This window comes from Wyeomyia smithii, chromosome 2 (genome assembly GCF_029784165.1).
Source record: "Wyeomyia smithii strain HCP4-BCI-WySm-NY-G18 chromosome 2, ASM2978416v1, whole genome shotgun sequence".
Taxonomy (NCBI): domain Eukaryota; kingdom Metazoa; phylum Arthropoda; class Insecta; order Diptera; family Culicidae; genus Wyeomyia; species Wyeomyia smithii.
In genome coordinates, this window is record NC_073695.1 from 52,036,242 (window position 1) to 52,049,751 (window position 13,510).

Genomic DNA, 13,510 nt, shown 5'->3' on the forward strand with positions numbered 1-13,510 from the left:
CAACAACTCACATTCCATATAAAATTAGTTTTCCACATGGAAAGTGGCTTGCCTAATAATCCCATAATACGAATTCATAAAAGTTGCGCGTTCAAATTCACCCCGAATTCATTGAAAACCCGTTAGATTTTGTAGTGAAGAGTTCGTCGAATCAAATAAATAATTTAAATCAATTTTAGGGGGTTACAAAGATAGCTTTTGTTTTTGGTTCTGCATTATAAATCGCAATTATCGCTGTGATAAAATCTACATATTTTTAAACGCAATCAGGTGTCTCTGGATTTGTTACTAGATGATATGATGTGATAGCGCCGAACTCTGTTCAAAAACCCAACAGAACATAACAGGCATGAAATAGGAAATAAGAATAACACTGCTACAGGGCATCTCAGAATTTTAATGAGGTAACTTTGGAAATTACTCATGAAGTTCCTCCATCCATCACTATTGATTTATTGGTACATTTTCTCAGGAACCTTCAATTGTATAGATAATTAGTGGAGCGAGTTGTAGGGAACCCAGAGGCAAGGGAATCAGACACATTTCTTTTTAATTTTAACATTTTCAAAAAGGCATAGACGACAAGCCTCTTGAATCATCTGTTTTTTTTTTCGTAAATTTTTCGTGATTTTACAATAACCAACCATATGAATGAACAGATATCCATGATCAATATTGCCCAATTTGTTTTTTGGGAATAAGTAGATCGGATCGAATCGGATGGATTGAAAATTTTTTTTTTATCAGTGCATATTTTTTTTTGCAAAGTATTCTTAGTTCATTAAGGCAGACAATGTGTGCAGCAGGGGAAGCGAAAAATAAGCATTCCGTCGGGATGCGTTATGTTTTTCCAAACCTGTATCATATATTAGTTCGCTTATTTTTCGCTTCCCTGCTGCACACATGGTCTGCCTTAATGAACTTGAATGTTAACGGGTGAAGGCCGTTGTTAAAAATAGAAATTAGTTCGAAATATTCTTAGTTTTCTATAACTTGTTCTTCGACATTTTTTTCACACTACCGAAGGTTTGTGAGCTTGTTGCTAAATAACGTATTTTTATGTTTTCTTAGGTATTGTCTGTCAACTCCAAAACATCAACCAGTTTTGGATTGTATTTTACATCGAATTTGAAAAAAAGTCGATTAAATTTCTCCATTTTCTGTTCTCATATTGTTCTCATATTTCAATGCGATTGTGCTGATAAGTAGGTTATTTATTACACAAGTTTGGATTTTCCATCAGACTTTTCCTCTCAAGAAAAAATTTCGAAACGGTACAACGCAAGGATTCTCTGTCTACGTTTTTTTCGCGGATTTCGGATTTACGCATTTTTATGCGGTTTTGCCAGAAAAATCGGACATTACGTGGTATTTTTTAAATGGTATGGTTTTAAATTTCAAATTGTTAATTCAGATAGTCAGTATTATGTTCAAAATCTAATTCTTGAATATATAGAAATTTATATCAGATTTTACAACAAGAATTTTTTTCACGTAGATTTCATAATTCATGCGGTTTTTACGCCTTTAGAGAGACCAAAGTTCAAAATTTTTCAAAATTTATCAGTTTATGGAAGAAGCATATTTCTAGTAGCAAATTTAAACCCATTAAAAATAATGTCAAGGTAATAGAACACTGATTCAAGAAAAAACATTCCCCTTTTTGGATTCCGGTATGAATTTGTTTAAATTTTGAAGTTTCTAGTTCAAAGTTATGATTAGGAATTAAACGTGTTGCATTAAAACATTTTTTTGCCTTTCTCCTAGAAAGGTATAGCAATCACTGAAAAAACCAAAGGTATAAAAGTGCTCCAAAGGGTCGAATCTCGTATATCAATCGACTTAGTTCGACGAGCTGAGCATTTTCTGTGTGTGTGTGTGTGTGTGTGTGTGTGTGTGTGTGTGTGTGTGTGTGTGTGTGTGTGTGTGTATGTATGTAACGGTCTCCTAATCTCACTCAATTTTCTCAGAGATGGCTGGACCGATTTTAATGAAACTAATTGCAAATGAAAGGTCTAGTTGCCCCATAAGACCCTATTGAATTTTATTGCAATCGGATTTTTAGTTTCGAGGTTATATATCAAAATGTGAAAATCGCAAAACTTCATTATCTCAGAAACTACACAACCGATTTGAACAAAATTGGTATCAAAAGAACAAGCATGTTTTTTGAACCATTTGTAAAATAATTTTATAAGGATCGGACTTATGGTTCGAAAGTTATGCGAAGAAACGTTTTTCAAAGACTGTTTAAACTCACTAACTTTTTTCAGAGATGGCTGGACCGATTTTCACAAAATTAGTGTCATATGGAAGGTCTTGCTGCCCCATAAGACCCTATTGAATTTTATTGTTATTGGACTTTAACTTTGTCCATTATGTATAATAATGTGAAATCAGGCTATGAAAAGAAACATGTTTCTAAGACTGCTTGAGCTCACCCACTTTTCTCAGAGATGGATGGACCGATTTTCACGGAATAAGTTGCAATAGAAAGGTCTAGTTGCCTGAAAAGACCCTATTGAATTCTATTATAATCGGACTGTAACCGATTTGAACAAAACAGGTATCAAATGACCGGACTGTCTTCAAAACCTGTAAATAACGAATTTTATGATGATTGAACATGTTGGTTATGAAAAGAAACGCGTCCAGAAAACTTTTAAAATTTACTCGTTTTGCCAAAGATGGCATGACTGATTTCAACAATCTTAGTTTTAAATTGAAGGTTAAGTTGCTCTATTGGTTCCCATTTCATTTAATTATGTCACTGGTTGACAAAATCGAAAAATATGCTGTTCTAAAGCTCGCAATAGTTGCTCTAGAAAGAAAAAAATCACAGGAAAAGCTATAATTTTTCATTTTTTCTTAGTTTGACCTTTGGGGCCACACTTGTGTTGACCAATGTAATCGGACTTTTATTTCAACCGTTATGTGTTAAATTGTAAAAATATTGAAAGTCTTTTCTCAAACGAATAGGTTGTTTCTTAAACTTACAAAGAAACAAAACCCAAAGGCTGTTTAAAACTAACTGCTTTGATCAAAGTTCGAAATTAGGAGTCATTATGATAGAAAAACTATTTATTTAGTACAAACACTACGTCAAATTTCAAATACTATGCTCCAATTATTCAATATTCTAAAATCTAAAGAGTGAATACCTTTATTGGATTATATTTAGCAATTGAAGGATGTTTTCCAGAAACCGGAAGCCGCAAATTCGGAATTCAAAATGAAGTATGGAGTTGATTCCTGGCCTCTGAGTATCATCCCGGGTACTGAAAAACAGTATACAAGGTACTGAAAAAAAAAACAAGGTACTGAAAAACAAGATGAGATACAAGTAACATATTTTGATACGATTTTGTATTTTCCCATTTGTTTTTGATAACAAAATTGAATCTGAATGAGTTATTATAACAAATCATGAAATGAAGTTGCACTGAAACAAATCTAACATTTTTTTCGTCTCTATCAAAACCTGTTATTTATAACAATGGTTGTTATTATACTGTTCTATGTGCTATCTAATTTTGTTAGAAAGCTGATACGTTAGTAACAAAGTTTGATATGGGTTTGATATTAGTAAAATATTTTTTGCTATGATTTCTGTTATTTTCACACCTAACGGGATCAAAATTAAAACACAACCTGAAAGGTTTTGCACATAACAAACTAACAGCCTCTGTTATATTTTTGTTTTGTCTTTTTGATCGGGGTGCCGTACAAAAGAGTTGGTATACGACAAAAGTATGATAAATTTTCTCAAACGAAGCCAGCATTTTTTGTTGCGTGTGACCATGGCTTTTGGAAGCAGCCATCACCATTTTCGTCCACACATATTCGACCACCACATATATAACTGAAGAGCTTGATGAATAATAACTTACGTGATTCTACGTCAACCATGATGTCGCGTCTTGAATACCACCCTCTACTTATTTTTAAATCATGACTCTTTTTTTAAAATGGTTTATTAAAAAAGTTTCCATGGTTAAAAATATTTTTATAGTCAGTACGGTTTGTTTGATCAGTGTAACGTATTTGGCAAAGTCAGTGATATTATATTGGCTTTGGAAAATGAATATACAAACTACAAAGGTTAGCTAAACATTGGTATTTGTTGTTTGTATTTCATTTGTACGGTATCCCTCCTTCCCTCCTGTTTCCAAAAACCTCCACCTTCTAAATTTGGTTCTATTTACTTGATTAGTTCTCGAGTTATGCAGAAACTTATGTTTCGTTATATATTAAAACATATCTTCATCCGTAAACCCTCTTCATGTTAAATTTGGTTTCATTTGCTTGATTAGTTCTCGAGTAATGCAGAAATTTGTGTTTCATTTGTATGGGACTTCTCCTTTCTAGAGGTGGGAGTGGTCTCGAAATACCACATGAAATTTTCTTGCTCCCGAAACCCTCTACATGTCAAATTTGGTTCCATTTGCTCTTGTGTTTTGCAGATACTTGTGATTCATCTGTATAATACCCTTACCTTCTAGAGGAGGGAGGGATGTCAAATTACCATAGAAATATTTCCTGCTACCTAAAACATCTATTTGCCAAATTTGGCTCCATTTGCTTGATTTGTTCATGTGTTATGCAGACATTTGTGTTTCATTTGTTTGGAAGCCCTTCCTTCCAGAGAGGAGTGGGGGGGGGGTCTCAAAGCCACATAATAGCTGTTCTCGGTCCAAAACACCCCTACATACAAATTTTCATGCTGATCCGCTGATCCTTTCTTGAGTTTAATCGTGACATACGATCAGCGTTTTATTTTTATTATATAGAGATTTTCCATTCCATTTAAAAGATGATTTTCAGGCACCGAAAGTTTGGCATCGCGAAATTTAAAATACTGTTTTTTTATTGCCTGTCTCTGGGAATCTTTCTTGCTCTGCAAACATATGTATTAGACGGTATTTGGCAGTCTTAGGCTGAATTTAAGTTACCGGAAGTCGCTATCTTAGATTTCAAAATGGCACCTGGGATAGGACTTTGGTTTGTTTGGTTGTCGAAAAATTATAATTTGGAGCAAAAAAAGTTACAGAGGTTAGACTCTTTTTTTTATATAAGAATTCGAGTTTTTGTGCTAAAACTTTTCAACAAATAGTAGATTTCGAATGCAAAAGTCTTTTAATTTTTTGGGATATATGTTTTCATTAAGGCAGACAATGTGTGCAGCAAGGGAAACGAAAAATAAGCGAACTGAAATATGATACTGCTGGATAAAAGTTTTTACCATTGAGAAGATAGTATATCATATTCTTAGCGTATATAATTCGAAGATTTCTTGAGCACTCCCGAATGCAATAATGCAAGTGTTGCAACTAACAGCTCTATGTAGTTCCACGCCAGCGGTCGGTGGCTTTGCACGCTTTGTTATTCAAACTAAAACATAGACGGCAGGTAGAATTTCACCGTAGTCCATCCATCCACAATAAAAAGACTTGAGAAGCCGACACGGAAAGTCTACCGCTACCAGCAGCTCTTAAATTATTGATGAAGTGTAATGAGGAATGAGAACGTAGGAATTCTTTAAATTAATTATGTTATTTGTCCTCAAAAGGACAATTTGTTGTTTAATTTAATATCGGATATGATGCTGCTCGTGATTGCATCTTTGTGCAAACTTCGACAGTGGAAATCAAGCACTCTTCTTATAACACAGAGGAAAGCTGGGTTCACACTGAAAATTTGACGGCCGACAAATTATGATTTCCAACATCCCCGTTTCTGTGTTTCCAAAATACGGAAGTGCTGGCTACTGCACCTACCGCCAGAGATATCAGAACTATTTCGTGAAAATCCACAGATTCTACGGATTTCTCCTGATTTTCCCCTCTTTTCTACGGATTTCTCATATATTTGCACATACGTAGAAGTGAAAAAATCGTAGATCTACGGATAAATTCATAAATCTGGCAAGCCTGCCCACCGCTGCTGATGCCGTTTCCGCACAGAAGCAGCTTTTTACTACAGGAAAAAGTACTGTTGCTGCACGTACCGCTGACGCTGTTACTACTACTGCTGCTGCTTAGTTAGGACCATTCTAGTGACCATCCACTAGTAAACTGATTAGTTTAAGCAGAACCTGACGCTCATGTAGCTTAAATAGGGTATTCTAGGTTTGCTAGGTATATAATTCTGTCTATCGTGCTATGGAAAGCATGTATCAAGCGACCAATAAAAATCGGAAACTGCGTTTCAACAAGGCTTGACAATTTTGCAGGATATTTCTGTTTTACTTGGATAATAATGCTTTGTTACTATTATAAATTAATATCATAGCATACCTATTATAGGTATAATACCCTACTTATATTTAAATGACAGATTACGTTACCTCATGATGAGCTCTGCAAATTTTTACAGATGATATAGCAAATTTTACCAACAATCAATTAAAGTTCCCAATCGAGGGTTTGTTGATCGCTCTGGCATATTTTTTTCATCGGGGTAAAAATATTGAAGAGTCGATGTATTTTTCAAAAATAACGTTTGAGCCAAAATGGTCCAAATGGCTGTTGGCAAGTTATGTGTTTTGTTGTAGAAAGCAAACACAATGTTTCCTTTGAATTGAAAATACTCTAAATCATCTAATTGAAACTAATGCTGCTAATATGGGCAGAAGAATAAGAATAACGTTATTATAACCTGTTAAAATAATTTATGGTTGTTTTAAGAATTCACAAACACATATTAGTTTAGTTCCATTCAGTAAATAAATTATGCAGACATCTTTCAAATCCTTCGCTTTGCTTGCGTCAATCACAAACCCAATCGCAATCGGTAGGTTACAAATTAGCTTCTTTTCACCACGACTAACAGCAGCAGCACAGCAACTGTCACCCGTCGGCGTACCGGAAGCAATCATTAGATTCGATTTGAATATAGAGGAGACCTAACATGTTCCTTTCTTGCCTGACTCGATGCTATACACATTTGGTAGGTACGAAGCTTTCGGGTGGTGTGGAAAATCTAAATTGATTTCCTGACTCGAAGGAGCCAATTTACATCTTCTTCTGAGCCCCGCGCCGCAGTGTTGTCGTTATCGTTCACCATCGAGAGGTAGGCTCTTCTAGGGGCTTATCTTTCGATCCGATAACGAATTCGAATTTGGACCATACCACTTAAGAGTGTCTCTCATCTTTGCCGGCAAAACGTGTCGTAATGAAATAAAACAGAAACATGGATAATATTAGAGTGGGACCGATTTTCGAATTTCCGATTGCGTCTCATTGTTGCCGGGGACAATTGATTCAATTTAGAGCCTTTCTGCCTCGGTTGTGAGAGTAGGGGGAAAAGGCTAACTCGGTGGGCTGTTGTTTACATTGTATATTGTGTGACGACAACGACCGTCAATGTCGGAGTCTGTATGATGGACCGCTTGAAACGTTCACACGCATTGTGTGCGCTTGGGTAAGGCCAGAGCAGGACACATCGTGTAACTGGTATTTGAATTTTCCTGCAACACCCCTTAACGGTAAAGGGGGAGAACTGAAGCGTTCCGAAAATGGAATCCTTTACTCGAAATAATCGTAATTTAATTGCATAATTGAATGCGGGGAGCAACGCATACAATCGGTGGCAAATGAATGTAATTTTGCGGGATGTATGGGAAAATTACGCCTATGCGGAATCTACGATTGTGATTCAATCGACGGTTGGTCAATCTTGGGGAGACCGGGTGAAGCCTAGTGTTCCCGCCAGGAAGCGTGTATAATCGGCTATCAACACTGCGAAGCAGCGCATCCAATTAATCTTTACCCGCGCGTTAATTGGCGAAGAAAATTTATGCAAATCGTCGCCAGACTGGTAACCGACAAATACAGACCCATTGATATTCAAATTTCTGGCCACCGTTTACATTCGGAATGGAACGGATTCAGGTAACCCTCCGCAAAACGATATAAATCAAGTTCTCACATTACACATCGTCAGCCGTCGGGGCTGGGAAGGGAATCAAACCCGCCGACCAATGGCGCTGTGAGTGCGAAAAAGACAGCATAATTGTGAAAAATGTTTATTATAAGTATATTAAAAGCGATTAATTTCATATTACAATCAAAATTAATACAATGTACATGCGCTCATTGCCTATTATCGCTTTCGTCTTTTCGTCCCGGTTCCCCTCCCGTGCCTCCTGTGACTCTTTGTTTTCCCCGGTGAAACTATTTTGTGTAATTCAAATGTGGCCAACGCGAGCACAGAACGCGTCGCCAGGGGTTGACAATATTTGAATTTCGAATTTTATAACTTTCCCGGCACAACACCAGTCCGGTTTACGGCAGTCAGCCGCGGAGGGATTAGCCGATGTTTATTGCATGTAAAACCTCTCCGATTTCGGTTCTCAGCTCAAGGTTTAGCAGAACAGGGGTGCCGTTGCAGTTTGTGGATTTACGTCGGATTTCACGGTGCGCGTCGTTCGAGCGGTATGGTTCAGTGACGTCACATCAAATGAGCATTACGTTTTTTTGGGGTGGGAACACGACGCAGTGATTAAATACTTCAAGGGAATGATGACAGCAACTTTTTTGTTTTCAATACTTTAAATATTTTTTTTCTATTTAAAATCTTGAAATTTTCACATTACATCCTCCGACTTATCGGAAAAATCCGTTTGTCCCAAATTAACTCAAAAATCCGTCACAACGTCGCAAACATCATCATTACCAGCCATTAAATTCCCTCTTACGAGCAGCTGCCGAACAGAGGCAAGACGATCCATTCATATCCTGCTTCCGGCATGCTCCCGAGCATCCTATAGACTATAGACATCTGAGGGAGCAAAATCCGTCCTTTTACGAAGAGATAGCAACTGCTGGGTGGGTTTGTGCAGGGTAAGAAGAGTTGTGACATAGAAGTTAGCAGCGATAATTGGCGCAAATAATTGGTTATACTCTGTCAATTAGCTGGCCGGAATCCGTTGCCGGATGGACGGCGTAAAGAGACGACGGCGTCAACGAGAAAGACGTTTTGCCGTTCGTTTCGCCCCAGCGGTTCTGAATGGATGGGAAAATGTGATCAAATTATAGACACTTACCAGTAATGAAATAATGCTATTACGGTGCGGTTGAATCCATTCGCTCTGCTGCCGCTGGGGGATTCCGATTCCCGCTAGTCGGTTTCCAAAACAATCTATCCATGAATCATGAGACTGATGTTATCGTTTTTTCTTTCTCTCTTAAAAATTACAGGTATGGTTCCAAAATCGTCGTGCAAAGTGGCGAAAACGAGAAAAAGCCATGGGTAGAGACACATCTGCTTTTCTACACCACGACCAAGGTAATTATCCTATTGTTCATTCTATTAAAGCTTTGTAAAAAGGTGTCCAAAAACGCCCCTGCAGCCTGTAATCAAAATGCGATCAGTGTGTAACGCACCCCTCGCGAGATTCAATCTTACTACAAGCCTAAACTAATTGTCATTTTCTTTCCGCCATCCGTTTCTCTGTTTTCTTCAACCAGGAATGCCTGAATTCCCGCTTGGACTTCCGCTGCCGCATCAGTTGACCCATCCGGCTCTGCCGCCAACCGAGTTCTGGTCCACGAACTTTGGCCTACATCCGACGTTGCTGCCCGGTTCCGGCCACCCACTGATCCACCCAAACATGATGCCCAACTATAAAATCCCGCACTTTCACTCGCTGCTGTCGCAGTACATGGGCCTGAATTCGCTCTTCGGCGCGGCTGCTTATCCGCAAAATCTGACTATTAACACTCGGCTGAGCCCACCGAACAGTCCCAAGGAGAGTCCGAATGGTGGAACGGGACCGGTAGTCACAGGCGCCGGTGCTGGCAACATTAGTAGCAGCAGCAGCAACAGCAGTACCAGTTCTAGCAGTAGTACGAGCAGCAATGTCAGTGTTGGCAGTAATAGTATTAATACCAGCAAAGAGAGTGTGGCGGAAAAGTAAGGTGAAATTTTGTCCGTTCGCCCCCTTTGTTCGTTTGAGGTGGCGTTCGCTCTAGTGAATATACGATAGAAGGATTAGAGATGCAATATTTATTGTTAATTTATTGTGTGATGAAAGCAAAGTGAAGAATGCTAGCGAGGAAGACGTAGTAAGAAGTTGGAATACTGGGTCCAAGAGTTGTTGAAAAAAGATTATTGTACTAAATTCAAATAATTTTATTGGCCATCATTCATTCAGTTGTCATAATTTAAAAACAGTTTTCTTCATTCTATGGAAACTGTTTATATTTTAATCTTGACGTACGATCTTTTAAGTGTTTCTTCATTGATAGATAGTTTTCTCCCAGTAAGTGCAAAGTATTTCGTGGGACCCAGTCAAAGTCATAGCAGCCTACTCTCATGTAAATTTAGGTAAATACAAATTGTCATAACTTAGTGTAAGAACTAAATCAGTATTATAAGAAATAATATATAGTCGTGCTTTACTCGTTTCGTTATTGGAGAACAACAACACTTGTACATAGTGATTCATACAGAAATTGGAACTCGTAGTCGAAAATAAACTAAATGATATTTAAACAAGTATGTTTTGTCTCTTTTATAGATACTTCCAAAATTATCGTTATTCAATTTACAAAGTTCAACATATTGTTTTATGCATCACTGAAGGCTTAAAAAGCAAATCGAACATTCTTTCACAGCGAACCTCGTGTGTAGTAGAGGTGTGTTAAAAAGAGGTGTGTCAACATAAAGTCGTATATAAATAATTGAAAATTATCTTAAAGATATCACAGCGAAGATGAAATCGTATACAATGCACATCATGGAAGAAATAAGTTTTTTATCGCATGTCATTCCGGAACCATACCGATATACGTTCTTAGACTTGGAATTTTAAGACATAATGAAATAAATCGCTGTCCGTCGGATATTATCGTATATCGATAGGTACTTATATCAATGAACCTCAGTATGTTTATCGCCTAAACTGTAATGCGAGGTTGAATGAATGATTTATTTAATTATAAAGTATTTTCGGATAAATGTTTTTCGTATGAAGGAACACATTAAAATGATCAAATTTCAAACCAAAACGCTAAATTCCGCCATAACAGTAAGTAAAGACGGACACTGCGGGTAAGATGAACCCTTTTAAAATTTCACAAACTGGAATTTTTTATGAGGTTGAGTCATGCGAATACCTTCTTTGTAGTCTGTTATTACTTTTGAGATGCATTGTCGGTTTTCAGCAAGCAAATTGTCAAATTTGTAAGTAAAACAAAGAATATTTTCGTGAACGTACTGTTTGATGTAATTTTCATTCCACGGAAATTAGTGGAAAACTCGTGAAACTTATGTGTTTTCATTTGTTCCCGATGGTAAAGTGTTTAATTATTCTTTCCTCAGTTTTCTAATGAAATTCCAACAGATTCTCGATGTTCCGATAGAGAACTACGATCGTTTGAAAAATTTACAGCCAGGTCGGGCAAGATGGACACACTAAGGTAGAAAAAGATGGACACACGGATTTACCAAGAGGCCGCGAGAGAAACCAGCAGATATTAATCACTTAGCAGTTAGAACAGCCCATGTAGGACGTGATTTTTTGCATTAATTCTAACCTTTTTTGTGAATGTCCACCTTTTTGCCTTTCTCCTAGAAAGGTATACTGCCGTGAGATGACATTGTGACGTAGATCCAAGTGATCAGTTTTTCAGTACGGCCCAAAAACGAATGAATTTCTCGTCACTTTTGTATTGAAATGGGTGCCAACGTCACTTTGTTTTTCTGATTTTATGCAACGTACGAATAAGTAGCAACGAAAAGGAAGATACCAAGAGATGAGTCTTAGAATAATGAACAAATTGGCATGAAAAACCCATATTTGAAAAAATGGCACTTACGTCACTTTGTCATCTCAAGGCAGTATAGCAATCACTTGCAAAACCGAAAGTATAAAAGTGCTCCAAAGGGCCGAATGGCATATATCACTCGACTCAGCTCAACGAGCTGAGCATTTTCTGTATGTGTGTGTGTGTATGTGCAGATTTTTATTCTCGCTCACTTTTCTCAGAGATGGCTAGACCGATTTTCATTAAATTAATTGCATATGAAAGGTCATGTTGCCCCATAAGACCCTATTGAATTTCATTGTAATCGGAATTTTAGTTTAGAGGTTATGTTTAAAAATGTGAAAATCATGAAACATCAATATCTCAGAAAATACACAACCGATTTGAACAAAATTGGTTTCAAAAGAACGGGCTACCTAGAAAACTCTTAAGTTTTGAATTTCATAAAGATTGAACTTGTGGTTCAAAAGTTATGAAAAGAAACGTGTTCTGAAGACTGTTTAATCTCACTCATGTTTCTCAGAGATGGCTGTACCGATTTTCATAAAATCAGTGTCAAATGGAAGGTCTAATTGTCCCATAAGACCCTATTGATTTGTTTTGCAATCGGACTATTACTTTGCCTGTTATGTTTAAAAATGTGAAATCAGGCTATGAAAAGGAACATATTCCGAAGACTACTTGGACTCACTCACTTTTCTCAAAGATGGCTGACCCGATTTCCACAAAATAAGTGTCAAATGAAATGTATAGCTGCCTCATAATACCCTATTGAATTTTACTGTAAGCGGACTGTAACTTCGTCTGTGATGTATCGAAATGTGAAAATCACGAAATTCATTATCTCAGAAACTACACAACCGAATTGATTAATATTTTTATCAGATGAGCGGGCTAGTTAAGGGTTAACTGATGAATTATGATTGAACACGTGGTTTCAAAGTTTGGCTGCCCTACACGTTCTCATTTCATTTGATTATAATCGAACTTAAGCAACCGTTATGTATTAAATTCTTAATAAAACAACGAAAGTCTATTATACGAACGAGTCATCTCTCAAACTTACAAATAACAAACTTCATAACAATTTGATATGTGGCTCAAAAGTTATAGAAAGAAGAGAAATTCAAAGACTATTTAAAACTATACCTGCTTTGATCGATATATGTGGCCTCAACATAATTTAAATGTGGTGTCGTACTATTTGAACGTTCCCAGTTCATTGATTCCTTGTGGTTTGTTTGAAGTCTGCAAATGCACGACGAATCGGCCATAGGATATGATCAAAGTCAAATAACAAATCGTTTGAAATGATTGGTTTTATCGTAATGACAGCATCCTCGTTTATTGGCTTCTGTACATCGCCTTAATTCTGAATATATTCATATTGGGTGGTATTTTGTCATTATCAGCAGACTTTCTGGCATCAATCTGACACTGGAAATACCCATATTGAGAGGTATTTTTGGTTGTTTTCCAGAAACTAAAAGTGGTCGTCTTCAAATTCGAAATAGTGTCCAGGGTCAATGCTTGGTTTCTATGCATCATCACGTTTACGGAAATATCCATATTGAGTATTATTCGGTCATTTCCGACTGTTGCCTATAAGTTGCCATTTAGCAATTCAAAATGGTGCCTGAGGTCAATTGTTAGCTCCTTGCATCATTCTGGTTCCAGAGATACTCATATTGGATAGTATTTGTTTATTTTAGGCTGTTTTTCACAAACCGGTAGTCGCC

The 13,510-nt window shown here is 37.0% G+C and overlaps 1 protein-coding gene across 1 annotated transcript in view; it reads left to right on the top strand.

Moving 5' to 3' along the window:
* The window catches only part of LOC129725111 (retinal homeobox protein Rax), a 35,071-nt gene extending 24,568 nt beyond the window's left edge, over window positions 1-10,503 (top strand). Inside the window, exons 4-5 of the mRNA XM_055680566.1 lie at window positions 9,201-9,288; window positions 9,471-10,503. Of these exons, the coding sequence (XP_055536541.1) occupies window positions 9,201-9,288; window positions 9,471-9,919 (537 nt within the window). The 3' untranslated portion in view covers window positions 9,920-10,503. The remainder of the gene's footprint in view (window positions 1-9,200; window positions 9,289-9,470) is intronic.
* Window positions 10,504-13,510: the final 3,007 nt, after the last annotated feature.